The 18,808-nt window shown below is 36.2% G+C and overlaps 1 protein-coding gene across 7 annotated transcripts in view; it reads right to left on the bottom strand.

The window, feature by feature from the left end:
• RYR3 (ryanodine receptor 3) overlaps positions 1-18,485 on the bottom strand; it is a 193,985-nt gene extending 175,500 nt beyond the window's left edge. For all 7 annotated transcript variants that reach the window (XM_014266442.3, XM_074542790.1, XM_074542789.1 and 4 more), the window contains exon 1: positions 18,206-18,485. In XM_014266442.3, the coding sequence (XP_014121917.2) occupies positions 18,206-18,256 (51 nt within the window). In that variant the 5' untranslated portion in view covers positions 18,257-18,485. The remainder of the gene's footprint in view (positions 1-18,205) is intronic.
• Positions 18,486-18,808: the final 323 nt, after the last annotated feature.

Here is an 18,808-nt window from a genome sequence, read left to right as displayed (position 1 = left end):
GGTTACTTTTATGTCTGTTGTACTAGGGTGGAGTGCAGGACTCCTTGCAAAACCCTTGCATGTTTCTTATCAGGAAACCTATATTCTCTAGTGTATTTTATTCTTTCTGAATGTGAGACTTTTACTTCAATATGATTCATAAGAATTTGTCACCTTTTCTCTTCAAAATTTATTTTATGCTAAGAAAGAGAACGGGCACTCCTATGTAACTTACAGAACATCTCTGTCACAGCACTGTTTCTTTTCTAAAGGTCACGATTATTTCATCATCAATTCATGCAAGAATATTTCCATACTCCTAATAATTTTTTTCCCACATCCTGAACTTCAAATGTGGCAATGGTACTGTTGCTGAAAATTGTGAGACTACAGTCTGACTCACCATCTTAGTATTACTTTGTCCTAACAAAGTAATTCTCTTTCTGTATTTCTCTTCTTGTTCATGAGGAAAAAATGAAGAATTGTTCTGAACTGATTGTCATCCTACAACAGAGGATCAATTGCATCCACACTTAACAAAATCTTACTTGGGGGAACTTAGGGAGGAAAGGAAGACAGTTAAAAGGAGACTAGAGTAAATTTATATTGAATAAGAAGATTTTTCTACAGATTCTGAAAGAATTAAACTGGATATGGTTACCATGGAGCCAAGACTCCCACTGAAAAAAATTACAGCATTTTGAAACATTTGTTGGAAGCACACAGGCAGACAAATAAGTGACACTGCATCACTTTCAGGCTTAATTAGGTCACTTAAATTCTACCTGCAAGTGGAAGCTCAAGGGAGGGATTTTTATAGGCTTTTACTGACTATTTCAGCAATAGCCTTTCTAATTTAGAAATCTTTGGCTGAGAACTGCAGGTAAGTTTCTTGGGCAATGACCATATTAATGTACTTCCATATTAATGCACTTCCTTATTATCAGCAATGGTTCCAAGTGAAATGAGGGGCTTGGGTTAAGTGTGAATGTGAAAAAACATCAACAGCAACCAAACAATAAAAAATACAAAAGAATGCTGACTTTAATGTTTCCCCTTCTTAGTAGGAACTGCATTTCTACTCTTGAATTTGATTATGTAAAAGGCATTCCATGTCTGAGAGGATTACTGCTATAAAAATTACCTCTCAGTAGCTGAGCACGACACTGACTTTTGTGAATATGTTTGTGTTTTGTCTCAGATGTAATTAACATATACTTTAAGAAAAGAGGAGTTTCCAGCTCTAAAGGCATGGTAATAAGGACATAGTCAAGATTTTAGGGAATTTTAAAAATAAACTATTATATTATCTGTTGAAGTATAGCAGTAGCTCTAGTTCTACTCTAATGCACACTGATTGCATGTTCCAGCCTGAATACAAGTTTTCACCATGAGCTTCATGAGCACAAGTCAATTAACATTAGGGCTATCACACTTTATTCTGCATAAACTCAATAATCAGGAATGCCATTCCTACTCCTCGAGAGTAGTTCTCTCACAGAAATCCAGCTATGACTGTAAGCCTGGTTTAGAGAGTTTTGGCTTATAGACAACTAGAGTGCTATTCTTAAATTTTTCCTTTTGACTCAGGACTAGGGGCTCTTTCTCTGGCTGATTCTGTCTCAGATGGCACACTTCTGAAAAATTCCTGCTCCGTATAAAATATTAAGCTTGGTGAGAAAATACTGTTAGAACTAAGTCATTCAGCGGTAACACATAATCTGTGTAACAAACTGCTTGGGGAAGAGCGGCTGGAAAGCTGCCTGTGGAAAAGGACCTGGGGGAGTTGGTCAACAGCTGTCTGAACATGATCTGACAGTGTGCTCAGAGAGCCAAGCTACTCAATGGCATCCTGTCTTGTATCAGAAATAGTGTGGCCAGCAGGATCATCCCCCTGGACTTGGCACTGGTGAGGCTGCACCTTGAAGACTGTGCTCACTTTTGAGCCTCTCACTACAAGACACTGAGGTGCTGGAGCATGTCCAGAGAAGGGCAAAAAGGTGGTGAAAGGACTAGAGGTGTGGCTGAAGAAGCTGGCGTTGTTTAGCCTGGAGAAAAGGGGTTTCAGAGGAGAACTTATTACCCTCTGCACCTCCATAAAAGGAGGCTGGGATAAGAATCCTCTCCCAAGCAGCAGGCAACAGGGCAAGAGGAAGTGGCCCCAACATGCACCAATACAGGTTTAGATTGGATATCCAGAAGAATTTCTTTACTGAAATATTTGTCAAGCATTGAAACATGCTGCCCATGGAAGTGGTGACTCTGACACCACACCTGGATGTATTTAAAAGGTTCATAGGTGGAACATGGTTTAGTGATAAACACAGCTTTTCTAGCTTAACATCTGGACTCAATTTTAAGGGTCTTTTCCAACCTTGATGATTCTGTGGTTCTTTCCAATGGTGCTATAAGGAGAAAGCATATTTCTGGAACTAATTCTTTCTGAATTAAAATTAAATTTCTTTCCAAACTAAAATGTGATATTTGAAAAAACACTCTTAAGAGCACTACAAGCAGTACTGCAGTCCTCTCTGACTGATGCCAATGTAAATAAAGACTTGTGACTATCTGAGCACCTGACATTTCACCAGTTTCTCTTAGACAGTACAGAGAGATTGCACTGACAGGAGAACACAGCATGAATCTAGGAAATAAACTGCCCTGTACCTACAAGAATCTTGCCAGAAATACCTTGGCCAGCCAGGGACTATTTCCAATAGTCGGTACAGTTAATATCCTGGGGAATTTGTTTAGCTGTATGCATGTAGGCTGTATACCTCTACTTTGTCTCAAGGCTAGAGAATTAACTGTGGCTATTTAATTTCCTAACATAGTCAGAGATTTTACAGCCTTCAGAAAAGGTTTAGATACATAGTCTGTCTTCTTTTTATAGATTGATGTCTAGGTTGAATTTATATTCTCTGATATATTTCAGTATGGCCTTGCTATGAAAGGTGAGCAAGTCCTGGCCAAAAAAGAGGAATTTAGCATATCACTGTCCAAGTGGTTGTCACCAGTTTTTAAAGGAGAGTGAGATAGCAGGAGTATGAACAAGGGACAATAAAATTTTAAGGAAACCAAATATCCAGTCACATGAGAGCAAGCTAAATAAACTCAGTTTACTTAATCCAGAAAAGACAAACTGGAGAGGGAATAGAATTTTTCTTATATAAATATGTTGATAAATTACAGTTGAGATATATAAAAAAATCTATAAATACATAAAAATATTTAAGCTGAAAAAATGGAGGAAGATTGCTACATTAGTGGACTGGTACCTTGATAAAAGCAACAGGAGAACAGAAATAATTAGTTCTAAAACTGAATTTCAGGTCAAAATGAATTCAATGACTCAAGAAGTTCTTCTCAGTCTTCTGTTCTTGTGATGCATAAATAAATATTTCCACACTAATTGAAAGCAAATGCAAGACTAATCTGAGAAAAGATAATTCAGATGGATACTATGTGATAAACATAAGGTGAACAAAAAGACTGGAAAGCCTCAGTGACTTAAAAAGTCTGAAGAGCCTGTGAAGATGGTCTTTGAGGAGTAATGACAGAAAAATTTCAGCATTATCAGAAAAGTATCTTTATTGTTTGTTGTATTCATTCCATATTTGCTTATTACTAAATGTAGATTCCACTTTGAAGCTGAAGAAGAAAAATACAAACTATTTGTAATTTTCCATTAAGAGCAACAAAACTCCTGGTAATACCCACAATTTTGACAAGTCATGCATACAAAAATTAATAAAAAGCCTGCAATTTGTTATAACTCTGTGATATCTCTTATGACATTAAACAACAAGAGACAGCAGGACAGTTGTTCTCACTGTTTTTTACACCCTCAGGTAGAGCTAAAGAGGAAATGGATATGAAGTGGTGTGTCAATGTCTCCTTGGGAATTTTCACTACTAATATGACTGAATATAAAAATTCTTTGTCTCCCCAGTCAACTCCATACCCCGATCTCCCTTTTTTTCTCACTATAATATTGCTACCCTTCTTGTCAAAGAAAAAATCCACTTCTGTGGGATAATTGTACCTTAGGCTTTTCCTTCTTATCCCATCCCAACCACATCTTTTACAACTCATCCTTCTGTTGTCCTCAAAAATCAGATTCATTCTCCAGATGCAACAAGCCAATATTTACACAGTTGAGAGTGACACTGATTACTTATTTCAGAGCTGTGCAAGCCTGGGTTTCTGGAGGTATTCCACAAATTCAGCAGCGCAACTATTAAAAATTATTACTGTTTGTACATTTTAGCAAACCAAGGAATTAGTGTTCTTTGGCTACAAGTTGAATAGTTATCTTATTTATTAGTCTTCTATCTGATGTTGGTTAATGAATTCCCATGCTGATTACTCCTCATGCTCAGGTTTTCTCTTTTTTTGAGTTGGTGTGTTTCTTGTTCCAGTGGTCACAATCTCCCCCTGCTGGAATTGCCTTTTAGGCAGTTGGAGCCATTTCAGCACAGTTGCTGGGTTGGGTTTATTAGTTTCTTCTCCATCTTGGGAGCTCTGCCAGGTGGACTATAAATTCTGCACTCTTTGTGTCCACTTTCAGTGGCCATCCCATTTCCCAAGCCTTGTTAACCTCCTGCTAGGTCTGAGACTGCTGAAGCGTGTCCAGCTCTGCACCTTAACAAGGCAATTGTACCTACAAGTAATTTGTGTTTCTAACTCATGGACATCACTTGGAGCTTGCTTGTTAGCTGCTCTCTGTTTCACGGATTGAATCTCCCTTCTTGTTGATTAGGCTTGAAAGCATTAAAAAAAACTAAAAATCAAAGAACATCCTTTCTTAAGGAGATATTCCACATTTTGCAACACTTACTTTAGATCCCATCTCTTCAATGAAGCAAATTCCATTTCTGTTGTTTGTGGTACTAATCACAAATTTCCATCCACAGAATATTCAGGTTAGGGGTTTGTTTTAGATTTTCGTTGGGGAATCATCTATGATCTCCCACAGATGGTAATTCCCTCCAGAGGTAAGCCACTGGCCTTTTCTGATTGGTTTTAGTATTTATTTGTTTGTTTGCTCTTGTGGTTTCATTTACTATTATTTAATACCTTCATTTTGCAGTGTGGTATTTAAAATGTGTGATGACTTCTGCTCATGCTGACCACTCCTTGTACACTCATCTACAGCCTGTCTATTCACACATCCACTTTGTATCAGGGAATGCATGGTTTTTCTGCATTTGTACTCAAGTAGATCCTAGCCTTTATCTGGGTGCAGCAGAATAAAAATCAAAACTATTTTTTAAAAAAATCAAAACAAAGAGTTTCTTGCCCAGAAAGTCTGTACATTTGTGGTATATCAAAGGTACTATTTTGCTTACTTAGATTAAAACCACAGTTTGAATAACACCTGCAAACATTAACATGAGAGTACTTCAAAGCACATTAATTAGGCTAAAACAGGGGTTTTAATCATGGCTCACTTGAGATGGTTTAAGATAATTCTTTCAAATTTGACCATCATTAGATAACTGGACTGAAATTACTACTTTTCATTGCAACATGAGGAGTGGTTGTTCTATTTCTTTAATGCTGAGTCAAATCTTAATTAAAAAGGCATAGAAATTAAATTTCCACTTTTTTTTTTTTTAATTGAACCACAGATGCAGTAGATCTCCCTTTCTGCATCCACAGGCTCTCACATTTAGATCATTTACTTTCCAATTACTATTTAGCAACAGTGCACTCTCATCACATAGAACTACCAACAACTGCCTCTTACACATAGCTATAACATTTTATCAAGTGCTACACTATGAACATTACACTAACTTGTAAATAGCTGAAAACAAGACCTGCAGCCAATGATTCAAGCACAGCTAATAATCACTAGAGCCCTGAAAACTATGCATGTACTAGACAGAAAGTAACCAGAGTGAATATGCATGTAGAATATTGTAACAGGAGAAGAAATACTTGGGAAGAAGCAGGTGTTGCCATTGCTGCAGACCTTTATTTTAGGACAGATGCATATTGCCCGGCATTGTCTAAGACAACATTTCTGCAAGTATTGTAACTCTTCACCTTGTATATCCCCACCTCACTCCTCAAATGCTGACAAATCAACATGCGATTATCCTATAATAAAACCATCAGCCTTAAAAACCCAAACAATGGTCATGTGCACGAAGAATCCCAACTACTTCAATTTCTGCTAGAACAAAAGGAGGTATAAATTATTTTTGGGATGCTATCTCAATAAAAGAAAACTGCACTTGCATGGTGACATGGTCAGATGGGAGCTAAATCCACACTGCTAAAAGCTCACAACTTTTGCCATGTTTATCCAATATTAAAGGATCACAGAATTAACTAGGTTGAGGTCATTGAGTCCAGTCTATGACCAAACACCACCCTGTCAAGTAGTCCCTGGCACCGAGGGCCACATACAATCTTTCCTTAAGCACCTCCAGGGACGGTGACTCCACCACCTCCCTGGGCAGCCCATTCCCATGACTAAACACCCTTCTGTGAAGAACTCCTTCCTAATATCCTATTCCTAGTTTCCAGAAATAACAGCTGTGTCTTTACCTCCATCCTCTGCAGTTGCATTTAAGAGGAATAGCTCTGTGACTTGTAACAACAGAAAGCAGTTCTTACTGTTGCTCTGAAAACACCTAGCTTAAGAAATGACAGAAAGAGAAAACAGAGTACACAGAGGCTGGTATCTGGTTCTGGTGTTCTGATATAACTGCATTACACAGCTAGCTGATAGGGTGTTTCCTTACAGCAGTAGTGCTGGAGATTTAAGGGATGCACAGAGTAAAGAGACTGGGTATTGTTAACTGATGTTGCATGGAAGCAGCCTGAGGTCAGGATAATCTTTCATCAACTCCCATGTTATCATTGGCTCTCTGTCTGTTTATTTTATAAAAACAAAGAAAAGAGATATGTGAAAAGTTAAAAGGAGTAATCAGGATACAGTTAAGTTGCATGAACACATGATAGAACTGTGTAATAATATGATTAATTTTCTAAATAGCACTAAAAATATTCTATGGATGTGATGGACTGTCTGTAGCAGAATATCACCCTTCTTCATCTTTTTTTTCCTTGCAGACTTCTGCTCCCCCTTCCCCTCCATTTTTTACATCATGGTGAACACATTTCACCCTTTAGAATGTTATGATTTATGATTCTAAATGGTCTTCATATTGGCAAAGGAAAGAAAGGTCATATTACCACTCTAATTAGCAAGTTCAGCTTCATAAACAGGCCCTTATGTCGTCAGTGATGTTATTTAAGCCTAAGGTCAACCTTGAGAGAAGCTGGCCTAGGAAGATCCCTGGTAGAAAAAAAATGTGTCTTTCGAACAAAAATAAACTTCTGCCATGAAGTTCAATTTACATGTTCTGAATGAATCTAGAATCTTCCACATACCACCAAGCTTCCTGAATTTCAAATAAATCACAAAAATCTTTATGTCCTTGTTCAGCTTCTCTCAAAGTTGGTGTTTTTTCAATAGCAAGGCACCTGTGGATACACTATTACAGCTTATTGCTTGTGACAACCAAATATCAACTATGACAAAAAATAACAACTCTACTCTGGTTAGCAGTAAAAGGTCATTAGTAACTTATCTGCAGTTAGGCTAGCTAGGCCATTCACAATTAGTCATCAAATGTTGGCTTTTCAAATTAAAAAATGGACAAAAGCCTCAGTAAGAGAAGCATTTTCCCTTGTGATAAAGTTATCTTCCTTAATAAAGATTTTTTTTAACATTATCAATATATTTTGTTATATTCATATCAATATATTTTAAATGCAGGTGATGTCCTTTTTTTTCACTCTTTGGGGAAACTCTTTACTATCTAGCTTAGCAATCAGTGTGTCTTCTCTACTGGAAGAACAATCTGGCTGTATAAAAAATATTTGCAACATATGGCATATATCATAGCGTGTTTTTTTTGGACCTTACCATTTATTTAGGGCTAGCTGATTACTGATTTAATTTCTCTTAGCTTTCACCTTGATGCAAGCATACCACACAGAATCATTCATTTCTTGCATAAAGCAGATCAGATGCAAAATGTATAAATTAAAGAATTCTGAAGCTTAGGCGGATTTGTGTGATTAAAGCAAAGGTAATCTTCTCCACGCCAGCTTTGATATGCTAAGCTTTTACTATTTCACACATGAAACTGAAGCAAAAATGGGAAACATTCACTTCACTGGTGAAGGCTATAATCCCATGTACTATCAAATAACACTGTCGTATTCCCTTCTGTGAAACTTTGTCCAGTAAGCTTGTCTTTGCAGTGCAGCTTAAAATCACTACTGGAAAATCACTAGTCTTGAAAGAGAGTCATAGTAGTTGCTGACTTTTCCTTCTATTGTAATGCAAAAATTTATATTAACATACTACTCTCATTGAAGTTTGGGGTTTTTTGTAGATTCTGTTATAGTTGGTTTTACTATGTATGTACAATAATATGTATGTTGGTTTTACTATGTATGTACAATAAACTTACAGTACTTGGCACAATATGAGATGCAATGTCACTTAATAGCACAGGGGGACATATTTTGTACCATTACAAGAGCCAAAATTTTACCTCATTCCATTTCATGGAAGAAATTTTAAAAAATTTAGGGATATCTTGAGCAAAACTAAAATAAACACAGTAAATAAATCTTGAATAAAACCAAAAACTTAGGGCAAATATGGATAATTGGCATTCACAGTGACTGAAGGAAGAGGTGTAGACTGACAGAACTACTTTAAAGAGTTTTAACAGCAGAAATGTTACTAAAATTTATAGATTTAACAAGGCTTTATTGAAACTTTTGAAATAAGAATCAATGACAAGTGATCCAGTGAGAATACCTATCCTTTATAATCAAGAGTTGCTTGCAGAGTTATTATTGAGGTACTACTGGGTATTCAAGCACTCGGCTCTTTTATTCACTCACACAATAGAGATGCATTAAAGATGGGGCCAGTTTGACCTTGCCTAAGAGAGTCACCTAGGATCCAATATAGTACACAGAGAAAGTTCTTGCATTTTTTGTAAGCTTTGAGCTAGAAATTTTTTGTTATATTGTGGAACAAAAAAATTAAAAAACAACCAAACAATTTATTTTTTTTAAATCTACCCTTCCAGTTGACACATGAGTTATTTAGCCATCAAAAGTGCTATTCACCCTCAGCCATTTGTAACTTCACCTATGCCAGATTACCTGGAACTATTTCCATACATGGTAACAAAATAATTAAAATAAACGAAGATTTCCCACAGATCTGCAAAACTTTACTAGGAAAGCAAGTAAGTAATGACTTTTAGAGAAAAGGTTTAGTGTCTGCAAATTAAAGATGTTAATATTTTTTTATGCATTTAAAAAACCCTCACTCTATTAAATCTACTATATCAAATTAGTTCATAAAATAAAGGGCAAACGCAAAGATTTTAATGAAGATTTGCCACACAATCATCATTAACTTTCCACAGACAAATCAGAAAAACAGATATTTTAAAACCCTATTAGTATTTAGTCCTAGAATGGTCAATATGAATGCAGAAAAGAATCTTTTGTCCCATGATTGTTTTTCACAAAAAAGTTACCTTGTAGCTACAAATGCAAGCATATTATACATGATCAGACTGAGGTCTTCCAAATTCTAAACTCTACTTTTCCCAGCTTTGGCCACATAGAAACTAAAATGTCTATTGATTTTGATCTCTTGAAAAGTGCAACAGAAATGGATATGCACTTGAGAAGACAGGCTGGTAAATTGCAGCTTAATACTGAGCACTGGGGTAATTTTCTTTTGGTCAAAATGTTAACTTACTGTATCAATATTTCTATATATTCTTCATCAACTTCCAAATTATACAAGCTACTGACATTAAGTATCTTTAATATGTATCAGGTGTATAAGTCTTCTGAGAATTTTCCATGTACAGAAAAGATGAGGCAGTGAAGTCAATGAACATCAGATGGAGTCTTGGGAAATGGGAGTCATTTGCCCTTGGGCGTTCTAGTGAATCATCTGGGACTTTAGCACTGGTATATATTCTAAGTTTGATGATCCTGTACTCCCATTTGTACATGGTATTGCTGATGTAGTTCAAAAGCATGCTAAACTTCCAGTGCTATAAATTAATTACACATCCTCTGTTAAAAAGGTTTTTCAATTTGCAAGTTGAAATTCTATTTTTTTACAAGTAATTTTAAAATGTTTTATTTAAGCTTCAATCTTCTGTAATACTTTGTTATTGAAGAGATTTCAAATCGTTGCAATTGTGTCAAGGGAAGTTGGTTTTCTGGCACAAGGTATCAGAGAACATGGTAGAGTGCTGAAGTAGCTGGAATACTCAAGACTGACAGAGATGTTTGCTGTGGACTAAAAACAGCTCAGGCGTGTGCTGACTACTCAGCTCACTGAGGAACTAGCACTTGCTTTTTTGGATAAAAGCCCAGTGGAAAGAACAAACTTGATGTTACTACTGAATCTTTCACCTTACGTTGCTGATGTCTCTACTGTTACTTCTGCTGACTGTAGCTGACACTCCTGCCCATGGATGAGATGTGCCAAAAGAGGGAACCTGGAAAGGGCGGTTGCAGACAGGTCAGCAGCTTCTATTCACAGCTGGGCCCTGTCTGTGAGACTGAGCCTGACTGACAGCAGGTGTGCAGTGACCGACAATCAACAGCTCTGGGTACCTCACATCGAGACACCACCAAAAGCAGATCGAGCAGATCTCAATTTCCCTATAGGCTTTTGTAATTCCAATGCATATCCCAACCTTGAACTACTTTAGACCCACCCTGAGGTGTCACATATTTGCCATTTGCACTTCAGAACATCACTGTAATTTTCAGAAAACCAATTTCCAAAAGCTAGACAAGCACATCAAGTATTTGGGTAGAAAATATCTGCTGAAATTAGAACTTACATTCTCTTAAATGATATCTGGTACACAATTTTAGATCTTCCAGCACCAAAACCACTACATCCTACTAAGTCATAGACAGAAGGAATGGTCTGCTGATGTTGTCATGACATTAAAGACAGAATATAAATTTAAAATTTCTATATTGAGAAAATAAACCAAAATAGTCATTGAGGCATACATTATACCTCATGTTTTCTTTCTGAATCTTTTAAAGTGTATTTATGTAAACAATTGTTTTTTAATTGAGGCTATAATTTTAATGCCTTTAGATATCTGTGCTTATTATGTGTCTGCAGCGTTATGTCATTTGGGAAAATGTGTATTTTGTGTATGAAGTCAAGAGACAAAGAACTTTTAGCTAGTATCTTTTTATTGAATTCAATATCTTCAAAATAACTGCATGTCAATTTTATTTTTCATCTCCTCCATGCCTGCAACTCTGTTTTAATTTTTGGAATGTGTAGCTAATGCACCCAGCAGCATTTGGCTGTGTGGTCACAGCACTGCCATGGGAACTGAGAAGAGGCAATATTCCCTGCTGGATTTCAATATGAATCATACCCAGTTAGTACGGCAAGGGACTGGAGAGCAGAAAACCTTCTTGCTGTATTCTATAAAAATGCATAACATCACTAACAAATTCACTATTTATTACTGAAGATGTTCATTCCCATTTAGACACCAAAAAGCAGACCATGAGCAGAAGACAAATCCTTACAACAACCACCAGTGTGGCTATGAAGAAATAGGGAAATATATGCTTGGGTATCAATTTAGGATTATTGCATGGTCACAAATCCTGTCAAAAGCCTTTTCTGTCACTAACATTCTAAGGCAAGTTTGAAGAGTTTTGCTTTACTATAACAAATTTGTTGTTATTTCTGTAGAACTCCATCAACATCAAATGCCCCCAGAAATAAAACTGGAGGGGAAAAAAAGGAAAGGAAACTAACAAGGAGTTAGTTAGATCTATCCTAGAAGAGGATCATGAATACCATTAATACATTCAATCTCAAGTATTTTCTAACAATACACTGTATTCGTAACATTGCAGTATATGCACTGATTTCTTTTTAAAAAATCACTTTTAAAAATTGTGCTGAAGAAAAAAAGCAGTAGAAAAGCATGATGTTGAGTTCATGCATTATATTGTCACTTTGATTTTAAGTGATGTAGACTGGTCTAAGATGAAGTAAGTTGTTTAAGTGCAACTTTTTACATATAATTCCATATATTGTATTGATATGATATACAATATATATCATATATACCACATATACCAATATATATCACATATACCACACATACCAATATATCTCACATATACCACACATAAACATATTATGATTGTATATTGTTTTACAGTGCATCTCTGAATTGTACTGATCTACATTCTTGCAGGAAAAAAGTAGGATTACTGTCTATTCCATGGATCCATGCTAAATAAAACATAAGAAATGTCTCAAGGAAACCAAACAATGTACCATCTCAGGATCAATGTCAGGACTTTTTGGAAGGGTATTTGTACCTCAGCTACCTTCAATCTGACACTAAGAAATCCACCTTCACCTCTGATTAATCACAGGGGCCTAAAATACACATTTAAATTTATTTAATTCCAAAAGAGAAATTATTACAAATTAATTGAAAGTTTGTTATAGATATCAAGTAATTACTCCAATTGGTTTGGAGGTTAAAACACGCACTACAGTCTGAAGCAATGACTGCTGTCATTATACTGTGGCAGACCATTTGCTTAAAATTGTGGCTTGAAAGGAGGTTACAATTAACAGCACAAGAACTACTCTTTACTTTATAAAAAATAAGCACATACCACAGCACATGATGCACTGGAAATTTTGTCATATTCTAAATCTGTCCTTAATATGATCCTACTTTCAGCAGGGAAAGAGTCTTAAGCAAAGAATGACCATGAGTAGTTTTGCCTATAGTGACAAAGTTGACAAAAATATTCATAAAGTTGAGAACACATGCAGGAAGTAAAAGTGGCAGCTGAATGAGTGAAAATAAACTGAGCAACATTATTTACAGAGAAGGACACTACAAGTTGTTAGCAACACAACTCAGGATAAATTTACAACACTAAGTATGATTTCCATGGTAGAAAATGAAGGAAAATAACAGTGATTGTGCATAGTTGTACTGATGATAGCCTGAAGTTTAAGAAGCAAAAAACAAGTATATTTGAAAGACTCTTTTTAAAGAGAGGAAGAAACATGGTGCAGATTTTGTTTTGTCACATGATTTTTGATGTACTACTTAAAAGCCTTAGAAGTATGGACTGCTACACAACTGCAACTCCAGCAATAGGATCAAAAGGGGGAGATTTAACACACAAAGATTAATAGATAAACAGATATAGAAATATTTAACTCAAAAATAACTTAACTCCTAATACACACCAGCTCTCAGAAATAATTCAAGCTTTATATAAAAATATTCATTATTTTTACTCTTTTTTTGAAAGGAATTGACTAATGAATTTCTGTGTCATGAGTTGCAGTTGTCATTTCAGTGACAATAGACAAAATGTTCTAGTTAATTTGAAAACAATATAGTGCAATACACACAGCTGTTCAAAAAGCACATGGAATTTGTTCCAGCGCCCTTAAAAAGGGCATCAGGAAGATTCCACTAATTTTATCTCAAGGCATTTCCTTTCCTTTCTATAGTTTTCCGTAAATTCATGCATAGTCCACTGTGATCAGTTTCCAGATTTTCCCACTTTTTAATTTAGCACTGATAAAGACTTCTCCCTAGAAATATCTTCCATTATTGTTTGGTATTTGGACATTTGTCTGATACATTTGTTTACAAGTATTGGTCTGGTAAGTACTTTATAGGAGATCTCTGTACTTTACTGGATCAAGGCTCAGAGATCTGTGCTACAGAACATCAGCATGTAGTTAGTAACATAACTATTAGATACAAAGTTGGACTATTAAGGAAAAAATATTTTCATATCTCCACTTCATAGGTTCTTCGTTATGTCACTAGAGTTACACCACCAGGAACACAGATTTGATGAACCAACACATATTAAAAGCATCTAAAAAGAACTAGTTTTACGCCACACTGATCCCTGATAAACTGAAATGGTGTAGTACAACTCTTAGAATAGTTTTTAAGAAGTATCATCATTTAATCACTTCTTATATTTATATTTGGCAACAGTAAATGATTAGGGGGAAAAAGAAAATCTAATTTACATTATATCTGGACAGTTCATATTGTAAAACAGATTACTTCCCATCTCGTAACATCTGAACAGTAGAAGACCTCATTTGTAAGAAGTATAGACAGGAATGTGTATCCACAAATAAATTTGTGTATGAGCTGCTCAATCCTCTTGATTCTGAGCAGTAACTCAATACACAAATGATCCTAAAAAGATCTGTAAACTCATTGTGTAAATTTACATACATGAACTAGATCTTGAAAAAAAATTCAAATATTCTTTTCTGGGTGTCTGTAACAACAGTATTTTGCTATTTAAGCATAATAGATAATGGCAGTCAGTCAATGGAAGAAAACAATTTCCCACTCCTGTCTGTAAATTTTTAGATCGAGATTAGAGAGGTTTATAAGAACACTTAAAGTTAAGTCTTTGAGAGAAGCTGTTAAAAGAGCATAAGTTAAAGAAGAACCAATTGGTAAGGCCTTTGTCACTCACAGAAATGAATGGCTGGGGAAAGAATCACACACACAGGCACAAAGGTGTATATGCACTTATGCCCAGACACATCAGCACAAAAAGTATTTAGATTTACAGAAAATGAGGCAAAATTTCGTTGACTAATAAACCATTAAAAAAAAATAAAACCCAAAAACCCAACAACAACAAAAAGCCAACAAAAAAAAGGTACCTCTATTAAAATAAGGAGGAACTCTTTCCATTAATAGTAAAAATTTCAGGAAAAATAGCAAAGCAATAGACCTTTCAACTGGCGTTACCACCGTATTTAGCACTCTAAGATGGCAAAAAATTTTGATATGCTTCATTACATTTAAAGTGCTTTGGCAGGGGTGGGACTTCACCTCCATCCTCAACCATGTGCTCAGTTACTGTTAGCAAGTTACTATTTAGGTATTTCTAATGGAGGAAGGCAAAAGCTCTTTGCTCCAAGACAGAGACCACCTCATAATTGAGTGATTCAGCAGCAGCAGGAACTTGTGAATAATTTCTGGAGAGGAGAGAATGGTTTCAACTCATCATACCAGTAAATTCCCAGCAGATAGGAAAGGCTCAAATGAGAATTGCTTACACTCACTTGTTCACATTAAGGGAAACAAGTCTCCTTCTATATCCCTCAGTATGTTATCTCAAAATAGCACAGGTAACCATATGTATTCTCACCTAATGCTGCGTAATGTCAGCTACATTGATTTCTTGCGTATTCACACCTTAGGAGGGGGTAACAAATAAACAATATGGGAAAATCATCTAAACAAAAGGGAAACTAAACCACAGCAGTACTGCTTGTTACACACATGCAACAAGTGCTTTGCTTCTCCCTTCCATACGTGACACACTGAATATCCAGAACAAAAACCAGAAGGAAACCACCAGCAAGAAAAATAGATAAACAATTCTAAGCATCATTACAAGAAATAAAACACAAAAAGTTCATAACAAAGACACAACAACAGAGTAGCACTGTAAGAAAAAAAATGTGTGCTTATATATTTATTTATGTTCATACTGAACTTACAAGTCAGGGAAAAATTCAGAACAGAAAATACACTGTATAAAGAATACCCTCCTTGAAATGCTGTCATTGTGTGTAAAGGCTTTACACAAGCATTGGGACATATTTGAAATGAGTACTGAAGACATACGTCTTCTAGAACAATGACAATGTTGTTATCCTCTCGGAATTTGTTCTTTAGGTGTTTCTCATTCCCATTGCTGCCAAACTAATCAAGTATAAGGAATGTTTTGGAACAGAAAATGACAGTAAAAAGCTTTCCATCAAATCTTATAAATGTGACCACAAGTTACTGCTCCATAGAAACAAATACAGATTTCATCATCATGCATTAACAGGCTTCTTGACCTTTTATATGAGGAAAGAACATAAAAGTGAGACACAAAACTAAACAATGACTTAGATCTGGAAGACAAAAAAAGTCATAACCAATAAAAAATTGAGGACAAAAGGGCATTTCTCTTTAAAATAGCAAAAAATAATTTAAGCAGATTTTTAAGAGTTGGTTCTGTTTCTTTCTCAAAAAAATGCTATATGATAACTTTAAATCAAAAGACATATAATCTTATTTTATACCTAAACAAGAAAGAGCTATGCCCAAGACCCCAAAATATCCTAGATAACTTCTGTCTAAACAGTCAAAAATAAAAATACGGATATCAACATTTTCAAAGGAAAATTCAGCTGCATAAGCCTTGGAAACATTCAGTAGCAATCCAAAAACCTAGAAAATATTTTGATTCAGAGAAGATTCTAATTGATTAACAATTTCACTGCAAGACTTCTTAAGGACTGCTGTACTATATGTTTGTAAACACAAACACTGCTTATGCAGAAATAAAAGCTGTAAGAAATCAGTACTGAAGGTGTATCTCACTGTAGCACTCCGTATCTAATAAATGTTTCCTTTCTCAGTATACTAACAAACAAACAATACAGCCCTTGCCCTCAATGAAGGAAGATTCATAATGTAGAGGAGACAGCAGTAGCTGATATGATTTTTAGAGCAAGAAGTAGCTAGAACTTCCAAAAGAAAAATCTAGTTCATTCTCTCCCCTGTAGAAGATTTCCTTGCACTATGTGGAAGGAACATTTCTGCATAGTGTCCCTTTTGCTATTTCCAGTTTTGGCCCACACCGCTATTGAGAACTCGGTTTTAACCATTGGAAGAAGTGCAAGAGAGTTACTCTAGCATGGAATGTATCACAGCAGCAGAAATTGCCATCTCATATAGCACACACAGGCTACACCTATGAAAGGGCAAAGCTTCTCACTCCATCCCTGAGGATGGCTGTTCTGTTAAGGCAGCATCCTAGAAAGTGAGAGGATGAAGGATACACATTTAACACTCCAGTCTCAGATTAAAGGCTGGAGTAATCTGCTAAAATATGTACCTTTAAAAAGTGTAGTGGAAGGGTGTTGGAAAAGATTTTTCATTGTCATTATCCATCCCCTCCTGCCCCCCCTCCCCATGAAATTCTCTGAGGCTTAAAAGTACTAATGACACTTCATCACACCTAGACAACTTACAGCAGCAGCCATCACCTCACTCCAACCTTTATTTCCCATAAATAATTTACCCCAGCTTCTCAAAAATCAATCTTGTAATTTCTTACATTGGGAACTTAGCAATGTTTTATTTTAGTGACTTATCCTTTCAGTTGAATCAGCTCTAGAGGAGCTTGTTTCTAGAACATTATTTGTGATAAATGCAAAGTAAAGATAGCATGGAAAGGGAAGGCAATACACACAGCTAAAAGCAGTTTTTCCACGCTAGTTACACAACAACACACTCTTAGTCATGCAAGGTAAATATAAGGAGACACAAGGTGAGACATGAAAAGGATGTTATCCTCTTCCCAAAAATTAATGCATGTACACTACTTGCTTAAAAGTCTAAATTAGTTGTCATACTAGATTTGTGTAAAGCTTTAGGAAAGAATGGTGTGAGGGCTCTTTATAGAAAATTGCACCAAGTGGAGGGTATTTCACTAATTAACACCCGTTCCCAAAGAAATGCTTATGTCCTTTAAAGATAAGCTTCTTTTAAGTAGAGAAAAGACCCCAAATATTTGCAGAGCCCTGACTTCAACATCTGTTGGTATTCCCTACACACAAGTGTGCTTCTTGTGCATGTTTATCAGAAGAGGTCATCAGGGGCTTGCTTGGTTTATTCATCATTTTAAGGCACTCCTATTTGCAAAGCTTCTGTTAATGTCAGTGAAATCTAACCCAGACAGAAGTTTCAGAGGTCACATATTTGGCATGCTACATTTAGAAACCCAAGTACAAAGTTGACGGGGACGCTTCAAACACAGGGGATTACAGCGGAAATAGGTCTCCTTATACCAAACTGGCTATTGAGCAGATTCAGGGAAGAACACACTGAGACTGCATGATGCTATTAGAGCTCTTATTCTTGCTTTATTTTATCCACTGACTAAATCAATTCTGCCATTTGGCAAAGCCCAGCACAGAAATAACACTTTATTTTTAATACAACAGAAAAGAAATAGACGTGTGACACAAAATCATGTACTACATGACCTATAAAAAGCAGATACTTACAGTTCGAAGGAACTGTATTTCATCTTCCCCTCCTTCACCCCCTTCAGCCATGGCTCTTGAGGAGTCAGCTCTGCTGAGGCTGATCGCCTCCACCGTCAGCTCACTGCGCTCTGTGCTGCTCCTCTCCTATCAGTATTAGCATATAGCTAATCCACAGCCATATAGGGAGCTCAGCTAACTCCACTGCACTGCAGACTGTCAGTCAACCCCCTCACTGCCAGAGCCAACTGCGCTGCTGCTTTTCCAGCTCACAGCAAGCAATTCTCTCCCTTTTCTCTCTACCCTGGAGGCAAAACCCCCTACTGTTAAGGTATTGCAGGAAGCGTTATGTGCATCACTAGGTGTTGATTTTTTTCCCTCCAGATACTGTCTGGGCAGAACAACAGAAATGCTGAAGTGTTAATAAAAGCAGAGCTTGAGCTTCCATTTTCACAGATCAGGATAGCAAATTTTGCACTGAAATGTATCAAATTCAGCAATTTTGAACCTACTGATTATGCAGCAGAAGGATGTAATCCTGATGATCACAGGACAAGTGGATTTTGACAGCAGGTATTTTCAGCTTGCTTACAATAATTTCCATTTCTTGCTTCTCTGCATAAG

Source organism: Zonotrichia albicollis, chromosome 6 (assembly GCF_047830755.1).
Source record: "Zonotrichia albicollis isolate bZonAlb1 chromosome 6, bZonAlb1.hap1, whole genome shotgun sequence".
In the NCBI taxonomy this organism is placed as follows: domain Eukaryota; kingdom Metazoa; phylum Chordata; class Aves; order Passeriformes; family Passerellidae; genus Zonotrichia; species Zonotrichia albicollis.
Note: the sequence above shows the minus strand (reverse complement) of the source record. Positions and strands in the feature narration are given on the sequence as shown.